We start from the raw sequence: 24418 nt of genomic DNA, 5'->3' as shown, positions 1-24418 counted from the left end.
TCCTTTGACCGCATGTTGTCTGCTCACAGCAACAGCTTCCAAATGCAAAACCACACACCTGGAATCCACCCCTGACCTTTTAACTACTTCATTGATTACAGGTTAACGAGGTAGACGCCTTCAGAGTTAATTGCAGCCCTTAGAGTCCATTGTCCAATTACTTTTGGTCCCTTGAAAAAGAGGACGCTATGCATTACAGAGCTATGATTCCTAAACCCTTTCTCCGATTTGGATGTGGAAACTATCATATTGCAGCTGGGAGTGTGCACTTTCAGCCCATATTATATATATAATTGTATTTCTGAACATGTTTTTGTAAACAGCTAAAATAACAAAACTTGTGTCACTGTCCAAATATTTCTGGCCCTAACTGTATATACACAGACTCATATGTCCACCACTCATATACACACGGCCCCCTCCAGAGACCCTGCTATAGCAGAACAGAGGATGTCAGAGACTCGTATACGTCCACCACTCATACATACACAGCCCCCTCCAGAGACCCTGCTATAGCAGCACAGAGGATGTCAGAGACTCATACATCCACGACTTATACATACACAGAAAGGGGGATTCATATTTTTCACCAATCTTTAGACGGGTGTGACCCCGGCCCCCCCGCTACCTCAGACCCTCCTGCCATTACTTACAGTTCCAGCACCATCACCATGTCGCTCTTGGACTCGAAGGCGTCTATACATTGCACCAGTTTGGGGTGGTGCAGACAGTTCATGATGTCGATCTCCTGCCTGATGCTTTCCTTGTCCTTTGCGGAATAAGCCTTCAGGAACTTTCCGGCCCAAACCTTTTTCGTTTTCTTATCCACGATGCGAAACACTTGTCCGAACTTTCCCCTGTGAGGACAGAAACATAATCTGACATCTGAGGCTCCTTTTTAAAAAAAAAAAAAAAAATGTGTTTATTAAACAACAATAATAACAAAAGAAAGGACAAATAGACATACATGGTTTACATATATCCAAGTCCGCATGGATACATTCATATGCAATCTCAAAGCATAGATTGGTTCATATAAACTCAAAGTATTACGGTATGTCTAAAGTACTTAAAACCCTAAAACTAATTTACTGCCAAAACAATCCCCATCACATTAATAAAGTAATATTGAAGTACAGAGTGAACAATGCATATTTTGCCGTGAGCTCTATCATATTGGAGCTAGGCCATCAGCTACATAAGGATATAGTAAGGTACGACGAGTTCCATACATCCCAGATTTTATTATATTTTCCTAAGCAGCCCCTATTCTGGTATAAAGTTCATTCGTATGGTATGATTGAATTTACCAGCTTAATCCAGTTCCTGAGAGATGGTTGCGTATTACCCATCCAGCGTAAGGCTATCAGTTTCCTTGCCAAGAAGAGTGTCTCTCTCAACAGGATTTGAATATGGTGTCCTCACAGCTCTTCTTCTAGTACCCCAAATAAACACACTAATGGATTTAGAGGGACGGGAACATGTACAAGAGAGGTCAATAGTGAAGTTACCTCTTTACAAAAAGAGGGAATAACTGGACATCCCCATATCATGTGTATAAAATCTGCCTCCCCTGTATGGCATCTGGGGTATTCTGAGGATTGAGACCACCCAATTTTGAATAATCGTAACGAGGTTAAATATTGTGGTGAAATATGTGTATATATATCTATATGTGTGTAATGGCATATGTCTAGGGTTATATGTGTGACTAGCGATAATGTAACATCTGTCCTGAAGGCAAGTCGCACCTAGGTGTTAATGGGTACTTCCTTGGGACTAGTAGAAATTGTGTCTCCATATCTCACCAGGATGTCTGCCTAAGGCCAAGAAGAAAGGAACACTTGACACCCCGTAGTGCTTGGAGGGGAGATGCTAATTGCAGCCTGAGGGTTAGCTATTTCTGGGAACCATCTCACAAGTGTCTCCAGAGGAAAATAATATATATTCATTAGTAGAGCAGCCGTGCCCAATCAAACAGACCGCAATTATGATATTAACCTGGGGGGCCGGTCTAGAAACCTGACCTCAAACCAAAGTTATAAATTTAGGCTGCAGACAAAGAATTGGTTCACATGATGGGGGCAGCCTGAGAAGCTGATGTGATCCAATCTACATTCGTCCTACCCTCAGGGAGCAGAAAGCAACTACCAGTTAGATAATTTCTGTAAGTTCTCCTCTTTATTTTATACTATTTTGCATAAGTTGTATGTCTTTTTATTATCATGTTTTTATACCTTTTTCTTATTGTAAGCATTGAACCTTTTGTTATTAAATTATAAAACTTTAACAAGTTAAACCTTGAATGTCCTAAAAGAATCCATAGCCTAAGGTGTGTGAGCCTTATAAGTGATAGACATTACTAGTATTATTAGTTCCGGGACTCATCGCCCGTGTATTCGATGAGTGATGGCAGCGTGTATGAGCGGGTGTGAGGCCTGGGTCGGTGTGTGATTTATGCTCCCATTACAGCATAGGACAGAGGTTGAATGCTGGACTGAGAGTGGGGAGATAGATTAACCCTTGCAGGCACAACCCCAAGTCATGTGTGAGAGCAGGCACGAGACGAATAAGTGACACCATGGAGAGAAGGGATCCGTGACAAATATGATTGAAGTATTATATACATTTGTATCATTTTATTGTTTGCTGAAGGGGAAACCTTAGTTGGGGACTCAAGAGCCATCTCCCAATCCTCATTCTGAAGATCAGGTATCAGGATTTTCCACTTTTCTCTAACTGGCAGTAGAGCAGAATCAGCGCCCACGAATAACATATGTGTATAGTGCAGAAATAAGACCACGGGGTCACTGTGATGTAAGGATCCCTATCAGTGGAAAGGATGATATAATTTGCATCATGTTCACACTACACATATGTGATTGAATCGCTGATCTGAGCTGCAAATATCGAAAGAATTGAGGCCTTGGGATATCATACCTAAGTTGCAATTGTTCAAAAAGACATTAAGGTTCCTTGTTCATAAAGATCATTAACTGACAAGACACCATGTGATATCCAGATCCTAGATCCAAATATATAATCTAATCGGGATAAAGTGCGTCTGACGGATGAATGACAGGTACATTCTCTTATATCAGGATGATGTATCCTCCACAAATCTAACCAACCAGTACCTTCCATAAATATTGACAATCGAGATGGAGAAGAGTTCGTCCCTGGGGCCCCGCCATCTAGTCCAAGTCTATCCAGGCAATCATCCATGATCAAATTATAGTCTCCCATGCACATAACATGTGCATCCGGATAATTTAAGGCGAAGCTCACTGCTTTTTTCATGACTGACATATTAGCTGGGGGGGTTATATATAAGAAAAATTTTTAACGTCAGCAAAAAGTTACGTTAGATCTCCTTTCGTTCCCGAGCTATTGGGGATGTCAGGTGGGGGGTTAGCTACGGGTTAGAATTTGCCATTTTTTGGATGGATTCTGATAGATATTCGTTAGATCCGTTTGAGCAGCGGTCCTGGGGTGTAGATGGAGAAGAGGAGGGGTCCAAGGACAGAGCATTGGGGGAGACCACCAGAGAGAGAGTGAAGTGAGGAGGTGGTGAGTGAGTGGGACAATCTGAAAGTTCGGTCAGTGAGTCATTCTCGTCCCCCGTGATGCCTACAGGCCACCTCTTCACAATCATCGCAGCACACTGCCCCCTTCTCCACCGCGACACATCGCCAGTGAAGTCCTGATGCTGCCCACAACTGGCCCCCGCCGAAGTCGCCGCTGCTCAAACGGATGTAACGAATATCTATCAGAATACATAAAAAAAACAGCACATTTCAAAGTAGGGGGCTAACCTGTAGCTAACCCCCACCTGACACCCCCAATAGCTCAAGAACGGAACGAGATCTGACGTTAATTTTTGCTGATCAAACCGGATCTAATGAATATCTATCAGAATCAATAAAAAAAGAGCAAATTTCATAGTAGGGGGGCTTGTTTTTTGCGTAGCAAGTTGTATTTTTCCTTGGCACCACTTTGGGGTGCATATAATGTTTTGTTTAACTTTTATTTATTTTTTAGGAGAGGGAAAATTAAAAAAAAATTAATTACACTAAAGTTTTTTGAGTTTTATTTTTAGATAATTTGCCGTGCTTTAAAAATAACAGATTTACTGTATTCTCCGGGTCAGGTCGGACACACCGATACCAAATTTATGTAATTTTTTTTTTTTTTAACTACATTTAAAAAGTAAAACCGTTTTTGCCTAATTTGATTACCTTGGCTTATCTATGGACTCATCACACCTCCCACCCCCTAACAAATGTCCTGCTGTAGTATTCTTTAAATGTTGTGCTTGTTTCTTATTAATCTATGAGTAATCTGCCTGAAGAAGGAGCCTCTGTGCTCTGAGAGCTGCAGACATATTATTTTCTGGTTCGCCAATAAAGGGATCACTCCTAGAATACTTCTGTCATCATTGGGCAGAGAAGTATTCACATTGATTTTTCTGGCTAACATGGAACCACAATACAATTTGTTACTGTACATCAGTGAAGCATTGAACACTAATATCCTATCTATGAGTAAATTGGCCAACACAAGTAACGTCATGGGGCGCTTGCAGTAAAGGGCGGGTTTGCAGCTACTTGGCACATTTTCCTATTGTGCACTTATGTGCTTACAGTGGGATTTAATGTCCTAACACACAGCTCTCTCCATCCATCCTCCTGCTGCCGTCCATATCTGCATACATTGATCAGCAGATCCACACACTCATGCACAGATAAAGATCGGACAATTACACACAGCAGATCAGACCTCCCTGCATACAAATATGCCACACATAGCACATCAATACCGACCTTCACACTTAGTAAGTGAACACACTTGTACGAGGATGCGTTTCTCTGCCTGCTCTTATGACTGAAGTGAAAATGAGCATCCAAAGAAAAGGTCACTGATGCTGATAAAACTACATGCAAATATAAAAGGGTCTAAGTGGGTTTTCAAGCCATTGCCCCACCTGGTTTTTCCACATGTGGTTTTCAATGGCATCATGCAGTGCTGAGGGAGCTGATGAGCATGTGATCGGCTCCATCATGCTGCGTTCCTCTGTTCCGCCGCTATCCCACTTGTTGCTTTTCCTGCCCTGTATTTAACTTTCAGGTAATTTTTGATAGGTCATAGTGGCATATCAAAGTTTATCTGCTGACTTCGGCTAAGTTCACACTGCTTAAATATGACACCTGTTTTGTGTGAGCCGGAATTAAACTCTGAATGTGGTACTGCAGGGGTTCCTTGGTGTCTCCTGCTGGCGGGGTGACGTCGCCCCCCCCCAGTGTCCTATGCCGGGGAAAAGCCAGAGAACCACAGACAAGCCCTGCAGTACAAGACCCACAGGTAGCCGACAGCGAGGGAGGCCGTGAGTACCCGTGCATCTGCAGCGAAACGGGAGGACGATGTGAAGGGGAGCACTGCTCACCGGCATCCCTCTGTTGTGGCAGTGTAAGGATTCCCTGAGCTTTCCCGCTGGCGGGGTGATGTCGCCCGACCAGTGTCCTATGCCGGGGAAACGCCAGGGAACCACAGACAAGCCCTGCAGTACAAGACCCACAGGTAGCCGACAGCAAGGGAGGCCGTGAGTACCCGTGCGTCTGCAGCGAAACGGGAGGACGATGTGCAGGGGAGCACTGCTCTCCGGCATCCCTCTGTTGTGGCAGTGTAAGGATTCCCTGAGCTTTCCCGCTGGCGGGGTGATGTCGCCCGACCAGTGTCCTATGCCGGGGAAACGCCAGGGAACCACAGACAAGCCCTGCAGTACAAGACCCACAGGTAGCCGACAGCAAGGGAGGCCGTGAGTACCCGTGCGTCTGCAGCGAAACGGGAGGACGATGTGCAGGGGAGCACTGCTCTCCGGCATCCCTCTGTTGTGGCAGTGTAAGGATTCCCTGAGCTTTCCCGATGGCAGGGTGACGTCGCCCCACCAGCGTTCTGCAGCCTGGGGAAATCCCAGGGAACCCCTTCAGCACTATACATCACATGCTCACATTGGATTACAGATCAGGTACTACCAGGGGTCAAGTTCTGGGAAAAAATGTGGGAACTCACCCAAGATTTCCTACTTGCCCCCACTCTGACGAGAGTTACACCAACGTAGTAATGAAATAATACTGCCATACTGTGACTAAATAAAACACCACGCAAAGACCAATATTACCCCTATACAGTGACCATAGCTAGGCAGAAACTAGCTCCACAGGCGCTCTGCAGACCGCACTAGTGATTGTTACCTTTAGGCCTCTTTCACACGATCATATGCGTATTGCGCGCGTTAAAAATGCAGCGTTGTCACTGCGTATTTACCGTCTTATTTCACGCAGCCCAGTGATTTATATTAATGGGCTAATCGTGTAATATGCTACAATATAGAACATGCTGTATTTTTTTTTTTACACGCATTTGCGCATGCGTGAAAATAACACATATGAGAATAAAGGCATCGGTTTCAATGAGTAAATTTCATCGTGAAATACACATGTGTGAAAAACAGCATATTACACAACAAAGCTAAGATCATGTGAAAGAGGCCTGATATCCAATGGTGACATGCGATGTTTGCTGCTACTGGGGTCATCCGCTTTTCCTATTTCTAGCCCAGACCGCCACAATGAATTTTCCCAGCCGCTACTTGTCTCTGTAGGATTTTTCTCATTCGGACAGCTACGAGTTAGCCCCCTCCCCAGAAAAAGATTGTAAATATCTCGAGAACAAAAGGAGATCTAACATTAATTTTTGCTGATCAAACCGGATCTAACGAATATCTATCAGAATCCATCCAAAAAACTGCAAATTTCAAAGTAGGGGGGTTAGCTACAGGTTAGCCCACCCTGAAATAGATCGTAAATATCTAATTTTGTAGGGGAGATCTAATGTTAGTTTTGGTTGATCAAACCGGATCTAACAAAGATCTAATGAATGGAATCATTTTTTACCCAAATTCTCAATAAGGGGGGGCTAACCTGGGGGGGGGTGCCCCTTAACTGCTGCCATTATTTGTTATAATTAACCACAGTTAGTTACTATGCCCGGGCAATGCCGGCCTCTTCAGCTGGTAAAAACATAAAAAAGAAACACCTTAAGCAACACCTTTTTTACCCCATCCCCACCAAACAGTATATATATATATATATATATATATATATATATATATATATATATATATATATATATATACAGTGGGGCAAAAAAGTATTTAGTCAGTCAGCAATAGTGCAAGTTCCACCACTTAAAAAGATGAGAGGCGTCTGTAATTTACATCATAGGTAGACCTCAACTATGGGAGACAAACTGAGAAAAAAAAATCCAGAAAATCACATTGTCTGCTTTTTTATCATTTTTTTTGCATTTTATGGTGGAAAATAAGTATTTGGTCAGAAACAAACAATCAAGATTTCTGGCTCTCACAGACCTGTAACTTCTTCTTTAAGAGTCTCCTCTTTTCTCCACTCATTACCTGTAGTAATGGCACCTGTTTAAACTTGTTATCAGTATAAAAAGACACCTGTGCACACCCTCAAACAGTTTGACTCCAAACTCCACTATGGTGAAGACCAAAGAGCTGTCAAAGGACACCAGAAACAAAATTGTAGCCCTGCACCAGGCTGGGAAGACTGAATCTGCAATAGCACACCAGCTTGGAGTGAAGAAATCAACAGTGGGAGCAATAATTAGAAAATGGAAGACATACAAGACCACTGATAATCTCCCTCGATCTGAGGCTCCACGCAAAATCCCACCCCGTGGGGTCAGAATGATCACAACAACGGTGAGCAAAAATCCCAGAACCACGCGGGGGGACCTAGGTGAATGAACTGCAGAGAGCTGGGACCAATGTAACAAGGCCTACCATAAGTAACACACTACGCCACCATGGACTCAGATCCTGCAGTGCCAGACGTGTCCCACTGAATAAGCCAGTACATGTCCGGGCCCGTCTGAAGTTTGCTAGAGAGCATTTGGATGATCCAGAGGAGTTTTGGGAGAATGTCCTATGGTCTGATGAAACCAAACTGGAACTGTTTGGTAGAAACACAACTTGTCGTGTTTGGAGGAAAAAGAATACTGAGTTGCATCCATCAAACACCATACCTACTGTAAAGCATGGTGGTGGAAACATCATGCTTTGGGGCTGTTTCTCTGCAAAGGGGCCAGGACGACTGATCCGGGTACATGAAAGAATGAATGCGGCCATGTATCGTGAGATTTTGAGTGCAAACCTCCTTCCATCAGCAAGGGCATTGAAGATGAAACGTGGCTGGTCTTTCAACATGACAATGATCCAAAGCACACTGCCAGGGCAACGAAGGAGTGGCTTCGTAAGAAGCATTTCAAGGTCCTGGAGTGGCCTAGCCAGTCTCCAGATCTCAACCCTATAGAAAACCTTTGGAGGGAGTTGAAAGTCCGTGTTGCCAAGCGAAAAGCCAAAAGCATCACTGCTCTAGAGGAGATCTGCATGGAGGAATGGGCCAACAAACCAACAACAGTGTGTGGCAACCTTGTGAAGACTTACAGAAAACGTTTGACCTCTGTCATTGCCAACAAAAGATATATTACAAAGTATTGAGATGAAATTTTGATTCTGACCAAATACTTATTTTCCACCATAATATGCAAATAAAATGTTAAAAAAACAGACAATGTGATTTTCTGGATTTTTTTTTCTCAGTTTGTCTCCCATAGTTGAGGTCTACCTATGATGTAAATTACAGACGCCTCTCATCTTTTTAAGTGGTGGAACTTGCACTATTGCTGACTGACTAAATACTTTTTTGCCCCACTGTATATATATATATATTGTAGCATGGCTAAAGGGTGTGTAGTCGACGGGAGGTATGTGCCACATAAGTGCCTTGTTGCTGTAATGTAGCCCGGAATATTGCGTTGTTTTATATAACCATATATTTGTGTTTCAGGACCTGTGGTGATGTCAGACCACATGGCTAATCATGTGATAGATTACTGGGTGTGGTTAGTCCTATATAAGACAGGCTAATCCTTTACACAGCAGATATGTGTGGAGGTGAAACCCTCCTGAGTGTGTTCGGCTTCAGGACTGAGCCGGATGAACTGGACCCTTGTTTTCCTTTGCCTGAACTAAAGGCTATTTTGCTTTCTGTTGTTTTGCCACATGGTTTATGAAGCAATAAACCCAGTGAACTTTAAAGGAACACGTCTCCTGAGTGTCAGCCGTCGCAGCTGAGTGAGTGAAATCGCTACAATTGGTGGAGAATGCGGGCAGAGGTACTTGCGCCATACCTGACGGGAGAACCCCAGAAGGCGTACTATGATTTGACCTTGCAGGATGCCAAAGAGTATCACAAATTGAAAGCCGAGATTCTCGCACGTCTGGGGGTGACACTGACTGTCAGGGCACAGCGAGTTCACTCCTGGGGCTATCACCGGGACAAACCACCTCGTTCCCAAATGTTTGATCTGTTGCACCTGGTCCAGAAATGGCTGCAGCCAGAGACCTCTGCGCCTGCACAGATGGTAGAACGGGTGATGATGGATCGGTTTGTCCATTCCCTCCCGAGGCCTATACAGTCTTGGGTTGCCCAGGGTGATCCCCAGAATGCCGACGAGCTGATCGGACTGGTTGAGAGATACCAAGGGTTGGAAGGCTCCTTCGGGAGGCAGCCCATGCCGTACTGGGGGTCCCAGAGGGCAGCTGAGTCCCAAAAAGGGGTGGTGCGTCCAAGGTCACAAAGGGCGGGGGAGGTGGTGCCCAAGGTCCCCACGGGTGATGTTATTTGTTGGAGGTGCCACAAGCCAGGACATATAGCTGCCCGTTGTTCCCAAGCCACTGAGCAGATGGACTGCAGCATGGGACGCCGTTGTTCATACTATGCGTATCCAGTCTGTAGTGTGAACTCTCCATCCAACGAGGGACCTCAAGCGTGTCCCGTAAAGGTGAACGGTCAAGCAGTAACGGCACTGTTAGACTCAGGGAGCCTAGTGACCCTGGTGAGGGCCACTTTTCCTCTTCACCTGCTCCCAGGAAAGAAGGTCGGAGTGCGGTGCATACATGGTGATGCAAAGGACTACCCTATGGCCAGGGTGGACATTGAAACGGCATGTGGCACTGAATCCCACATGGTCGGCGTAGTTCAGGACTTGTTGCACCCTATAATTATTGGCCGGGATTTCTGTTTGTTTTGGGATTTGTGGGGAAAGGGTTCTGAGCTCCCTGGCAGGGAACCAGTGAACCCTGGAACGGTATCGCCACACCCAGAGGCAGACAGCTTTCCTTTTTGTGTTCTGGTTGGGGATGAGGAGGAAGTATCCCCTACGTCTGACATTCTGGAGTTAGAGGTTACTGGTGAAAATTTTGGGACTGCCCAACATAGGGACCCCACTCTGAGGGAAGCCTTTAATAATGTCACAGTTATTGACGGGGTGGTACAGGAGCCGGGGGCAGACAAAAGATTTCCCCATTTTCTGTTGAGGGGGGAATTGTTGTACCGGGTCACGAAAATAAGGGAGGAGTTGGTAGAGCAGTTGATAGTGCCGGGTCCGTATAGACGGAAAGTGTTGGACATGGCCCATTCACACATCTTGGGTGGACACCTAGGGGTGGAAAAAACGCAGGAAAGGGTTGTGCAGAGGTTCTATTGGCCTGGGTGTCACCGGGAAATAGTGAACTATTGCAGGTCCTGCCCTACATGTCAGCTAACTGCTCCTACTCCTCATTTCCGGAACCCCCTTGTGCCACTGCCCATTATTGAGGTACCGTTCGAGAGAATTGCCATGGACTTGGTCGGTCCCTTAGTTAAATCAGCTCGGGGCCATCAGTATATATTAGTCATCCTGGACTATGCCACACGCTATCCTGAGGCAATTCCCTTGAGGAATTCTTCCTCAAAGAGCATAGCCCGCGAGTTGGTCCATGTCTTTTCCCGGACAGGTCTGCCAAAGGAGATCCTGACTGACCAGGGTACACCTTTCATGAGCAAGGTGATGAGGGAGTTATGCAAAGCCCTGAAGATCTCCCAGTTGAGGACCTCGGTGTACCATCCCCAGTCAGATGGTCTTGTTGAGAGGTTTAACAAGACTCTAAAGAGCATGCTGAGAAAAGCTATAGAGAAAGACGGTAGAGACTGGGATTGTCTCTTACCCTATCTGATGTTTTCCATTCGTGAAGTTCCACAGGCCTCCACAGGGTTCTCACCGTTTGAGCTTCTATATGGCCGACATCCACGAGGACTCCTGGATATAGCCAAGGAAACCTGGGAAGCCGAAGTCACGCCCCACAGAAGCGTCATTGAGCATGTGGCCCTGATGCAGCAGAGGATTGCAAAGGTGATGCCTATCGTGAAAGAACACCTTCTCCAAGCACAAGAAGCTCAAGCCAGGGTCTACAACCGGTCTGCAAGAGTGAGACAGTTCAATCTGGGAGACCGAGTTCTGGTGTTAGTTCCAACGGTGGAAAGCAAGTTCTTGGCCAAATGGCAAGGGCCATATGAGGTTGTCGAGAAACTTGGTGAGGTAAATTATAAAATTCACCAACCAGGAAGACGGAAACCATTCCAAGTTTACCATGTCAACCTCATCAAGCCATGGCAAGATAGAGAGCCGACAGTAACTCCGTCATTATTAAGCAACCCAGAAGGTGAGGTTGGAGCGGTTACTATAGCAGAGACGCTATCGAAAACCCAGAAACAGCAGTGCCGGGAGTTACTCCAGAAAAACAGGGACCTGTTTTCAGAATTGCCAGGATACACGAAGGTCATAGAGCACGAGGTCCTAACAGAGCCCCATGTGCGGGTGAATGTGAAACCTTATCGTATTCCTGAGGCTCGTCGAGAAGTTATCTCCAAGGAAGTGGAGCGTATGTTGAGGCTTGGAGTCATTGAGGAATCCAAGAGCGGTTGGTCAAGCCCAATTGTCCTGGTCCCAAAACCTGATGGAGAGTGGAGGTTTTGCAACGACTATCCGAAGTTGAATGAGGTCTCCAAGTTCGACGCTTATCCCATGTCCCGTGTTGATGAGCTCATCGAAAGGCTTGGGCACGCCAGATATATATCCACCTTGGATCTGACAAAGGGGTATTGGCAGATCCCCATGGCGCAGGAAGCCAAGGAGAAGACAGCCTTTTCGACACCTGATGGATGCTTCCAGTATGCCCGGATGCCGTTTGGCCTACAGGGAGCTCCGGCGACCTTCCAGAGGGCTATGGATAGAGTCCTTGCACCCCATAAGGCCTACGCTGCTGCGTACCTAGATGATATCGTCATCTTTAGCCCGGACTGGGAGAGTCATCTGGAGAAAGTCCAAGCGGTGTTGGATGCTATAAGAGAGGCCGGGTTTACTATAAACCCGAAGAAGTGTGCCTTGGGTAAAGAAGAAGCTAAGTACCTTGGATACATAGTGGGTCACGGAGAAATAAAACCCCAAATCAGTAAAGTGGAGGCAATTCAAACGTGGCCAAAACCAGTTTCCAAAAAGCAAGTTAAAACCTTCCTGGGAATCGTGGGATATTACAGGAGGTTCATCCCAAACTTCGCCACGATGGCTGCGCCTCTGACTGACCTGCTAAAAGGGACAAAACCAGTAATGGTTAAGTGGTCCGAAGAAACAGAGTCAGCCTTCCAAGAAATGAAAAACGCTTTGTGTAAGCAACCCGTTCTGATGGCCCCAAACTTCAAGAAAGAGTTTATTCTTCAGACAGATGCCTCAGATGTTGGGGTGGGAGCAGTCCTTTCCCAAGAACTACATGGGGAGGAGCATCCTGTTCTCTATCTGAGTAGGAAGCTGTCCTCATCTGAAAAGAACTACTCAGTCGTTGAGAAGGAGTGCTTGGCCATAAAATGGGCAGTGGACACATTACGGTACTATCTGCTGGGACGTAAATTTAGACTGATATCCGACCATGCCCCACTTAGGTGGATGAGGGAAACGAAGGGTAGAAATGCTAGGGTCACCCGTTGGTTCTTATCCCTGCAGGACTTCAGTTTCCATGTGGAACATCGGGCCGGAAAGCTGCACGGTAATGCGGATGCCCTATCAAGAATCCCTTGTTTAGTGGGAGAAAGTGCCAAGCCCCACGGCTTTAGGCAGAGGGGGGAGGTATGTAGCATGGCTAAAGGGTGTGTAGTCGACGGGAGGTGTTGTGAATTCTGTGGCTGAGTTCACTTCTGTGGTCACAAGTGGTATTGCAGTCTCTGGGCTTCCTCCCTCAGGTGTTTTGGTGAGCTCGTTGGCTGCCTTGCTATTTAGCTCCACCTAAGTCTGTCTTCCTTGCTCCTTGTCAATGTTCCAGTGTTGGATCTGAGCTACTGCATCTTTCCTTGGGCCTGCTGCTCTGCTAGATAAGTGCTTCTAGTTTGTTTTCTGTTTTTTCTGTCCAGCTTGCTATTAACTTTTGCTGGAAGCTCTGAGAAGCAAAGGGGTGCACCGCCGTGCTGTTAGTTCGGCACGGTGGGTCTTTTTGCCCCTTTGCGTGGTTTTCGTTTTAGGGTTTTTTGTAGACTGCATAGTTCTCTTTGCTATCCTCGCTCTGTCTAGAATATCGGGCCTCACTTTGCTGAATCTATTTCATTCCTACGTTTGTCTTTTCATCTTGCTAACAGTCATTATATGTGGGGGGCTGCCTATTCCTTTGGGGTATTTCTCTGAGGTAAGTCAGGCTTGTATTTCTATCTTCAGGCTAGTCAGCTCCTCAGGCAGTGCCGAGTTGCATAGGTAGTTGATAGGCGCAATCCACTGCTGCTTATAGTTGTGTGAGGATAGATTAGGTACTGCAGTCTACAGAGATTCCACGTCTCAGAGCTCGTCCTATTGTTTTTGGTTATTGCCAGATCTCTGTATGTGCGCTGATTACTGCACGCTGTGTTGCCTGATTGCCAGCCATAACAGTACAAGGAGCCAACCAATGATTTCCAATAGAGGGAAAAAAGAAATCCTGACATCATTTTTTTTTCTTAGCTCTGTCTTCAGTCTTTTTTTTCCCCTAGACATTAGAGTGCTTCAGGACACAGCTGTGGACATGGATATTCAGGCTCTGTGCTCCTCAATGGATAATCTCGTTGTAAATGTACAAAAGATTCAAGATACTATTGATCAGAAATCGATGCTAGAACCAAGAATTCCGATTCCTGATTTGTTTTTTGGTGATAGAACTAAGTTCCTGAGCTTCAGAAATAATTGTAAGCTATTTTTGGCCTTGAAACCTCATTCTTCTGGTAATCCTATTCAACAGGTTTTGATTATTATTTCTTTTTTGCGCGGCGACCCACAGGACTGGGCGTTTTCTCTTGCACCAGGAGATTCTGCATTGAGTAATGTTGATGCATTTTTCCAGGCGCTGGGATTGCTTTACGATGAGCCTAATTCAGTGGATCAAGCTGAGAAAAATCTGCTGGCTTTATGCCAGGGTCAGGATGATGTAGAAGTATATTGTCAGAAATTTAGGAAATGGTCAGTACTCACTCTGTGGAATGAATCTGCACTAGCGGCTTTGTTCAGAAAGGGTCTCTCTGAAGCTCTTAAGGATGTAATGGTGGGATTTCCTATGCCTGCTGGTTTGAATGAGTCTATGTCCTTGGCCATTCAGATCGGTCGTCGCTTGCGCGAGCGTAAATCTGTGCACCATCTGGCGGTATTGTCTGAGAGTAAGCCTGAGCCTATGCAGTGCGACAGGACTATGACTAAAGTAGAACGGCACGAACACAGACGTCTGAACAGACTGTGTTTCTATTGTGGTGATTCTACTCATGCTATTTCTAATTGTCCTAAACGCACTAGGCGGTTCGATAGCTCTGCCGTTATTGGTACTGTACAGTCCAAATTCCTTTTGTCCATTACCTTAATGTGCTCTTTGTCATCATATTCTGTCATGGCGTTTGTGGATTCAGGCGCTGCCCTGAATCTGATGGATTTGGATTATGCTAAACGTTGTGGATTTTTCTTGGAGCCTTTGCGGTGTCCTATTCCGTTGAGAGGAATTGATGCTACACCTTTGGCCAAGAATAAGCCTCAGTACTGGGCCCAGCTGACCATGTGCATGGCTCCTGCACATCAGGAAGTTATTCGCTTTTTGGTACTGCATAATTTGCATGATGTGGTCGTGTTGGGGTTGCCATGGCTACAAACCCATAATCCAGTATTGGATTGGAACTCTATGTCGGTAACCAGCTGGGGTTGTCAGGGAGTACATGGTGATGTTCCATTTTTGTCTATTTCGTCATCCATTCCTTCTGACATCCCAGAGTTCTTGTCGGACTTTCAGGATGTATTTGAAGAGTCCAAGTCTGATGCCCTACCTCCGCATAGGAATTGTGATTGTGCTATCGATTTGATTCCTGGTAGTAAATTTCCTAAGGGTCGTTTATTTAATTTGTCCGTACCTGAACACACCGCTATGCGCAGTTATGTGAAGGAGTCCCTGGAGAAGGGACATATTCGCCCATCGTCGTCACCATTGGGAGCAGGGTTCTTTTTTGTAGCCAAGAAGGATGGTTCGCTAAGACCGTGTATTGATTACCGCCTTCTTAATAAGATCACTGTTAAGTTTCAGTATCCCTTGCCATTGATTTCTGACTTGTTTGCTCGGATTAAGGGGGCTAGTTGGTTTACTAAGATTGATCTTCGTGGTGCGTATAATCTGGTGAGAATCAGGCAGGGAGATGAATGGAAAACGGCATTTAATACGCCCGAGGGTCATTTTGAGTATCTGGTGATGCCGTTCGGACTTGCCAATGCTCCATCTGTTTTTCAGTCTTTTATGCATGACATTTTCCGTGAGTATCTGGATAAATTCTTGATTGTTTACTTGGATGACATTTTGATCTTCTCAGATGATTGGGAGTCTCATGTGAAGCAAGTCAGAATGGTTTTCCAGGTACTGCGTGCTAATTCCTTGTTCGTGAAGGGATCAAAGTGTCTCTTCGGTGTGCAGAAAGTTTCATTTTTGGGGTTCATCTTTTCCCCTTCTACTATCGAGATGGATCCGGTTAAGGTTCAGGCCATCCAGGATTGGACTCAGCCGACATCTCTAAAAAGTCTGCAGAAATTCCTGGGCTTTGCTAATTTTTATCGTCGCTTCATCTGTAATTTTTCTAGCATTGCTAGACCATTGACCGATTTGACCAAGAAGGGTGCTGATTTGGTTAATTGGTCTTCTGCTGCCGTGGAAGCTTTTCAGGAGTTGAAGCGTCGTTTTTGCTGTGCCCCTGTGTTGTGTCAACCTGATGTTTCTCTTCCGTTCCAGGTCGAGGTTGATGCTTCTGAGATTGGTGCAGGGGCGGTTTTGTCACAGAGAGGTTCTGGTTGCTCAGTGTTCAAACCATGTGCTTTCTTTTCCAGGAAATTTTCTGCTGCTGAGCGTAATTATGATGTGGGCAACCGAGAGTTGCTGGCCATGAAGTGGGCATTCGAGGAGTGGCGTCATTGGCTTGAGGGTGCTAAGCATCGCGTGGTGGTTTTGACTGATCATAAGAACCTTACTTATCTTGAGTCTGCCAAGCGCTTGAATCCTAGACAGGCCCGTTGGTCGTTATTTTTTGCTCGTTTTGATTTTGTGATTTCATACCTTCCGGGCTCTAAAAATGTGAAGGCGGATGCTCTGTCTAGGAGTTTTGTGCCCGACTCTCCGGGGTTATCTGAGCCGGCGAGTATCCTCAAGGAAGGAGTCATTGTGTCTGCCATCTCCCCTGATTTGCGGAGAGTGTTGCAGAAATTTCAGGCTAATAAACCTGATCGTTGTCCGGCCGAGAAACTGTTCGTCCCTGATAGGTGGACTAGTAAAGTTATCTCTGAACTTCATTGTTCGGTGCTGGCCGGTCATCCAGGAATCTTTGGTACCAGGGAGTTGGTTGCTAGATCCTTCTGGTGGCCATCTCTGTCACGGGATGTCCGTGCTTTTGTGCAGTCCTGTGGAATTTGTGCTAGGGCTAAGCCCTGCTGTTCACGTGCCAGTGGGTTGCTTTTGCCCTTGCCGGTCCCGAAGAGGCCTTGGACACATATTTCGATGGATTTCATTTCTGACCTTCCCGTTTCTCAAAAAATGTCGGTCATTTGGGTGGTCTGTGATCGCTTTTCTAAAATGGTCCATCTGGTGCCCTTGGTTAAATTGCCTTCCTCCTCTGATTTGGTGCCTTTGTTCTTCCAGCATGTGGTTCGTTTACATGGCATTCCTGAGAATATTGTTTCTGACAGAGGTTCCCAGTTTGTCTCGAGGTTCTGGCGAGCCTTTTGTGGTAGGATGGGCATTGACCTATCTTTTTCCTCGGCCTTCCATCCTCAGACTAATGGCCAGACCGAACGAACCAATCAGACCTTGGAAACATATCTGAGATGTTTTGTTTCCGCTGACCAGGATGATTGGGTGTCATTTTTGCCGTTGGCTGAGTTCGCCCTTAATAATCGGGCCAGCTCGGCTACCTTGGTCTCTCCATTTTTCTGCAATTCTGGGTTCCATCCTCGTTTCTCTTCAGGACAGGTTGAGTCTTCGGACTGTCCTGGTGTGGATTATGTGGTGGACAGGTTGCAGCAGATCTGGACTCAGGTAGTGGACAATTTGACCTTGTCCCAGGAGAAGGCTCAGCTTTTCGCTAATCGCAGACGCCGTGTGGGACCCCGACTTCGTGTTGGGGATCTGGTTTGGTTATCTTCTCGTCATATTCCTATGAAGGTTTCCTCTCCTAAATTTAAACCTCGTTTTATTGGTCCGTATAGGATTTCTGAGATTCTCAATCCGGTGTCTTTTCGTCTGACCCTCCCAGACTCCTTTTCCATACATAATGTATTCCATAGGTCGTTGTTGAGGAGATACGTGGCACCTATGGTTCCATCTGTGGAGCCTCCTGCCCCTGTTTTGGTGGAGGGGGAATTGGAGTATATTGTGGAGAAGATTTTGGATTCTCGTGTCTCTAGACGGAAACTCCAGTATCTGGTCAAATGGAAGGGTTATGCTCAGGAAGATAATTCCTGGGTTTTTGCCTCTGATGTCCATGCCCCAGATCTTGTTCGTGCCTTTCATGTGGCTCATCCTGGTCGGCCTGGGGGTTCTGGTGAGGGTTCGGTGACCCCTCCTCAAGGGGGGGGTACTGTTGTGAATTCTGTGGCTGAGTTCACTTCTGTGGTCACAAGTGGTATTGCAGTCTCTGGGCTTCCTCCCTCAGGTGTTTTGGTGAGCTCGTTGGCTGCCTTGCTATTTAGCTCCACCTAAGTCTGTCTTCCTTGCTCCTTGTCAATGTTCCAGTGTTGGATCTGAGCTACTGCATCTTTCCTTGGGCCTGCTGCTCTGCTAGATAAGTGCTTCTAGTTTGTTTTCTGTTTTTTCTGTCCAGCTTGCTATTAACTTTTGCTGGAAGCTCTGAGAAGCAAAGGTGTGCACCGCCGTGCTGTTAGTTCGGCACGGTGGGTCTTTTTGCCCCTTTGCGTGGTTTTCGTTTTAGGGTTTTTTGTAGACTGCATAGTTCTCTTTGCTATCCTCGCTCTGTCTAGAATATCGGGCCTCACTTTGCTGAATCTATTTCATTCCTACGTTTGTCTTTTCATCTTGCTAACAGTCATTATATGTGGGGGGCTGCCTATTCCTTTGGGGTATTTCTCTGAGGTAAGTCAGGCTTGTATTTCTATCTTCAGGCTAGTCAGCTCCTCAGGCAGTGCCGAGTTGCATAGGTAGTTGATAGGCGCAATCCACTGCTGCTTATAGTTGTGTGAGGATAGATTAGGTACTGCAGTCTACAGAGATTCCACGTCTCAGAGCTCGTCCTATTGTTTTTGGTTATTGCCAGATCTCTGTATGTGCGCTGATTACTGCACGCTGTGTTGCCTGATTGCCAGCCATAACAGGGAGGTATGTGCCACATAAGTGCCTTGTTGCTGTAATGTAGCCCGGAATATTGCGTTGTTTTATATAACCATATATTTGTGTTTCAGGACCTGTGGTGATGTCAGACCACATGGCTAATCATGTGATAGATTACTGGGTGTGGCTAGTCCTATATAAGACAGGCTAATCCTTTACACAGCAGATATGTGTGGAGGTGAAACCCTCCTGAGTGTGTTCGGCTTCAGGACTGAGCCGGATGAACTGGACCCTTGTTTTCCTTTGCCTGAACTAAAGGCTATTTTGCTTTCTGTTGTTTTGCCACATGGTTTATGAAGCAATAAACCCAGTGAACTTTAAAGGAACACGTCTCCTGAGTGTCAGCCGTCGCAGCTGAGTGAGTGAAATCGCTACAATATATATATAAAACTAAAGCATTCTGTGCAACAGTACAGAAAAAAACAACCTGTCCTAATGATAGTAAGTAGGAGCTATTCTGCAATATTTCCACCAAAACAAACAAGTGTGATGTTGCGGTGGGTCAGACACAGACCGCCGGCTCCAGCCCTCACTCTCCTATAGAACTTTCCTTCCCCTCTTACTCAAACAGACCGTAACTATTTTCTTAGGTCTAGAACACAACCCCGATTCCAAACAGGTTGTGCTGTGCAAAATGTCAAAAAAAAAACCAAGAAGTGATGATCCAGGAATCTCTTCTACACATTTTATCACACAGAACAAATCAAACGTTGAACGTTGGAAATTTTTCCTTTTAATTGGAAAAAGTTAATGGTGACGACAAATTTCAGAAGAGTCGGCACAGGAATACCAAAAGACTAGAAAAGTAAGTGGTACTAATGGAAAACAGCCGGAGGGTGAATGTTCCACTAAGTCACATGACTGTGTATAAAATGAGGATGTGAGAGAGGCAGAGCCTCTCCTGAGTAATGATGGTCGTACAAATCACTGCTTGGGATCAGGAAAACTTCCAGACATCGTTGTCTGTGATCACAGGTCGCCGTATAGTCCACAAATACAAGAGAAACCTTTACCATACAAAGAAGCAAGACAGTGGATAGAAAAACACCCCTGTAAAATCCCAGGTTTTAGTCTGGCAAAAAAAAAAAAAATCCTACTAAGAAGAAATATTTTTTAACTTTTAGTCTTCTTTAATGTCGCACATAATCTGTAAAAGTTACGGTAATTGAGAAAAAAATAAAACAATTTCAGGTGGAGAAATAAAAATAAGGTAAAATAATGTGGTTGCATAAATCTGTACACCCTTCCACTAATACTTTGCAGCAGTCCCTGTGAATTTCTGGCAGCGTTCAGTCTTTTGGGGTTGGGGTCGCTCAGTGAGACACATCTAGAATTGGCGATCTTTGTCGGCTCCTCTCTGCAGCAGCTCCACATCTGTCAGATTGCGGGGCATCTCCTGTGTACAGCGCCCTCTCTAGTCACTACAGATTGTCCCTTAGGTTCAGGTCTGGGCTCGGCCATTCCAGAACTTCCATTTTCTTCTTGAGAAGCCATTCTTTTGATGATTTAGAGGTTACTTAGGGTTGTTTCCTTTCAAAGGTGAAATTCCTCCTCATCTTCAGCTTTTTAGCAGAGACCTGAGGGTTCTGATGTAAAATTGACTCATTTTTGGTCCGTTCATAATTCCCTCACCCTTCCTTAAATCCCCAGTTCTAGTTGCCAAAAACAGTGCCAAAGCAACATGCTGCCCCCACCATACCTCACTGTTGGGATGATCTTCTGGTGATGCACGGTGTCGGTGTCTGCTTCTGGCTGTCGTGATTGAGGTTTTCACAGATCATCATCAGGCTTGAATGATCTTCTCTGTAAGAAAAGGCTTCTGTCTGATCCCCCGACCCCACAGGCTGGACATATGAAGAATACGGGAGATTGTTGCCACATGCAGGACACAACCAGAACTGGCCAGAAATTCCTGCAGCTACGTTAATGTTGCGGTCAGCCTCTTTGCCACCTTCTGGGTAAGTCCTTGCTGTACCAAATTTAATCGATTAACACGATCCTGAGTCGAGTAGGGCAAAGCACCGCCACAAATTATTACTACACACTACCCCAAGTGATAATTTGGGGAAAAGGAGGTTCAATTGCAAAAATCATTTTAAAATGAAATAATAATAAATGTTAAAACATCAATAAAAATTCAAGCTAGAGAACAAAAGGTAGTGCGCTGACACTAAATATACACTTGGAAATTATACACTTGGAAATGACTGTATTGTCTGAAATATATATATATAATAGCTCAAGATAGTTAACAGTCAGGTAAGTGTATCCTATACGTATAATGAGAGGTACTATTGGGTCTTGGAGAGACTGTGTTACCAAAATGGTGCTCAGTATAATGTTCCACAGTTATTGATAGGAAACAAAATGGCTTCATAAATAAAAAAAAGTGCAAGTGCATAAGTGAAGGTTAGAAACCTTACAAGTAAGAAGTGTACACTTCATCAAGATACAGTAACTCAGCCTCTGTGGACCCAAGGACTATTCTCATGTGATTCAATGTGTAGAAAGATGTCCTGGGGTAGGAGGGCACATAGTAAGAAAGCACCAGTCACTTTGTAAGTACTCCCTTCTGGGGGTTGCGGTAACACCCCTTCCTTGGCCAGACACTTTTTGTCTGTAGATATCTTTTCTGAACGCTCATTGACATCTTTCTACACATTGAATCACATGAGAATAGTCCTTGGGTCCACAGAGGCTGAGTTACTGTATCTTGATGAAGTGTACACTTCTTACTTGAAAGGTTTCTAACCTTCACTTATGCACTTGCACTTTTTTTGATTTATGAAGCCATTTTGTTTCCTATCAATAACTGTGGAACATTATACTGAACACCGTTTTGGTAACACAGTCTCTCCAAGACCCAATAGCACCTTTCATTATATGTATAGGATACACTTACCTGACTGTTAACTATCTTGAGCTATAATATATATATTTTTTAGACAATACAGTAATTTCCAAGTGTATATTTAGTGTCAGTGCACTACCTTTTGTTCTCTAGCTTGAATTTTTATTGATGTTTTAACACTTAAGATTTCATTTTAAAATGATTTTTGCAATTGAACCTCCTTTTACCAGAATTATCACTTGGGGTTGTGTGTTGTACCAAATTTAAGCCACTTGTTGATTACGTCTACATAGAGTCCATGGTAGATCTAATGCCTTCCAAATGTTTTTATCCCCTTCTTCTGACTGACAACTTTCTACAATGAGATCCTTTCCTGTGTCCTCAGCTGTTTTACTGACCATAAAATGCCAGGAAAATCTTCCTAGAACAGCGACTCTTTCTCAGGGGTTAATCAGTGTAAACGATGGCGGCCGAGCACTGACTACTATGTAAATGTGATTGGCTGACTCTGAACACAACCACAGCCCCAATTATACGAGGATGTGCACAGTTATGCAACCACATTATTGTAGCTTTATTTTCACCTCAAAATGATTTTCATTTGTTTCTCACAGGAATTGTACCGATTATGGGCGACATTAAAGGTGAAAAAAGTTCTGAAATGATTCTTCTTAGAACGATTGTTTTCCATTACAAAAACCTGGGATTTTAACAGGGGGAGTGTAGGCTTTGTATATCAACTCTACATCAAAACAATCCAGAAATGCTGCTTTCTTCTCTGAGACAAAGTTCCTTTATAAAAGACTAAGGCAAAATGAAAAACAGTTCTGTGGTCGGATGAATCAGAATGATAAATCTTTATGGAAACCCCGGACTTGTGTCCTGTGGACTCAGAAGGAGAGGACCCATTCTGCTCATTATCAAGGAGAGGGACCATCCGCTTGTAATGGAGGAGAGGGACTATCCACTTGTTATCAATGAGAGAAAATCCAGCTTGTTAGTGAGGAGAAGGAACATCCACATTGTTATCGAGGAGAGGGACCATCCAAGTTGTTATCGAGGAGAGGGACCATCCAAGTTGTTATCGAGGAGAGGGACCATCCAAATTGTTATTGAGGAGAGGGACCATCCAAGTTATCGAGGAGAAGGACCATCCAAATTGTTATCAAGGAGAGGGACCATCCAAATTGTTATCAAGGAGAGGGACCATCCAAATTGTTATCAAGGGGAGGGACCATCCAAATTGTTATCGAGGAGAGGGACCATTCAAGTTGTTATCGAGGAGAGGGACCATCCAAATTGTTATCAAGGAGAGGGACCATCCAAATTGTTATCAAGGAGAGGGACCATCCAAATTGTTATCAAGGAGAGGGACCATCCAAATTGTTATCGAGGAGAGGAACCATCCATCTTATTAACAAGTAGAGGGACGATCCAAATTATTACCGAGGAGAGGGTTTATCCATATTGTTATGGAGGATAGGGACCATTCAGCTTGCTATCAAAGAGGGGAACCATCCAGCTTGTTATCAAGGAGAGACCATCCAAATTGTTATCGAGGAGAGGAACCATTCAACTTGTTATCGAGCATAGGACCCATACTGCTTTTTATCGAGGAGAAGGACCATACAGCTTGTTATGGGGGAGAGGGATCATCTAAACTGTTATCGAGGAGAGGGACCTTGTTATCAGGACACAGTTCACATCTCTGATGTATGGGGAGCATTACTGCCAATGACAGAGACAGCGCACACATGAAAGGCGCCATCAATACTCACACAGCACGGCTCCGCAGAAGAAGAGTCCAGTGATGGAATCAACTGCCTGCAGTCCGGACCTTCCACCAATAGAAAAAATTTGGCGCATTACGAAACAAGAAATACAGCAAAGACCCCAAACTGGGGAGCAGCAAGAACCGACATCAGACAAGAAGGGCACAACGTTCTTCTCCCAAAACTGCAGCTACTGTCTCCTCACTTCCCTGACATTTACAGGCTGTGATAAAAAGAGGGAAGCCACACAATGATACATGTAGCTGGGCCACAAGTGGGAAAGCAGCCTGGGCACAATGAGGAACATGGCATGGGGTTACAATAATGGGCATGGCATGGGGGCACAATAATGGGCATGACATGGGGGCACAATAATGGACATGGCATGGGGGCACAATGAGGGGCATGGCATGGGGGCACAATGAGGGGCATGGCATGGGGGTGCAATAGGGACACAGCCAGGGCACGATGGGAGAGGAGGCCCAGGCAAAATGAGGGACATGGCCTGGGCACAATAGGGGATGTGGTCTGGAAACAATGGGGGAAATAGCCCAGCTAGAATGGGGGTCACAGCTCGGGCACAATGAGGGACATGGCCTGAGCACAGTGGGGGACACAGTTATGGCTCAAGTGTTCTGAGAAATGAAAGGGGAAAGTGTCCAACGTCTGATCTGTGTGATAAAATGTAGAGAGAAGAGATTTGCAGATCACCACATTCTTGTGTTCTGTAACTTTTCCTGCCCTTTGGAGCTGGGGTGGCACGTGGGGCAGGTGGTTCTTCCAGAATGCAATCACCAGAGCTGTGTGCAGACATGTCAGTGACAGCGGCTTGTAATGTTTTACACTCACGTTCCCAGCCGCTCCTCCACATCGTAGAAGTCGGCCACCTTCTGTGCGGTGTTTATAACGACGTCTCTGTATTCTGGCTCGGTCTCCTTGCCCTCTGCAGGATAGAAAGGAGTG

The 24418-nt window shown here is 45.2% G+C and overlaps 1 protein-coding gene across 3 annotated transcripts in view; it reads right to left on the bottom strand.

The window, feature by feature from the left end:
• MYLK (myosin light chain kinase) overlaps positions 1–24418 on the bottom strand; it is a 208256-nt gene that overhangs the window by 26456 nt on the left and 157382 nt on the right. For all 3 annotated transcript variants that reach the window (XM_069732600.1, XM_069732601.1, XM_069732602.1), the window contains 2 exons: positions 24305–24398; positions 654–857 (listed from right to left, as the gene is read on the bottom strand). In XM_069732600.1, coding sequence (XP_069588701.1) covers positions 654–857; positions 24305–24398 — 298 coding nt within the window. The remainder of the gene's footprint in view (positions 1–653; positions 858–24304; positions 24399–24418) is intronic.

Source organism: Ranitomeya imitator, chromosome 7 (assembly GCF_032444005.1).
Source record: "Ranitomeya imitator isolate aRanImi1 chromosome 7, aRanImi1.pri, whole genome shotgun sequence".
NCBI lineage: Eukaryota > Metazoa > Chordata > Amphibia > Anura > Dendrobatidae > Ranitomeya > Ranitomeya imitator.
This window is presented reverse-complemented; position numbering and strand designations above follow the sequence as displayed.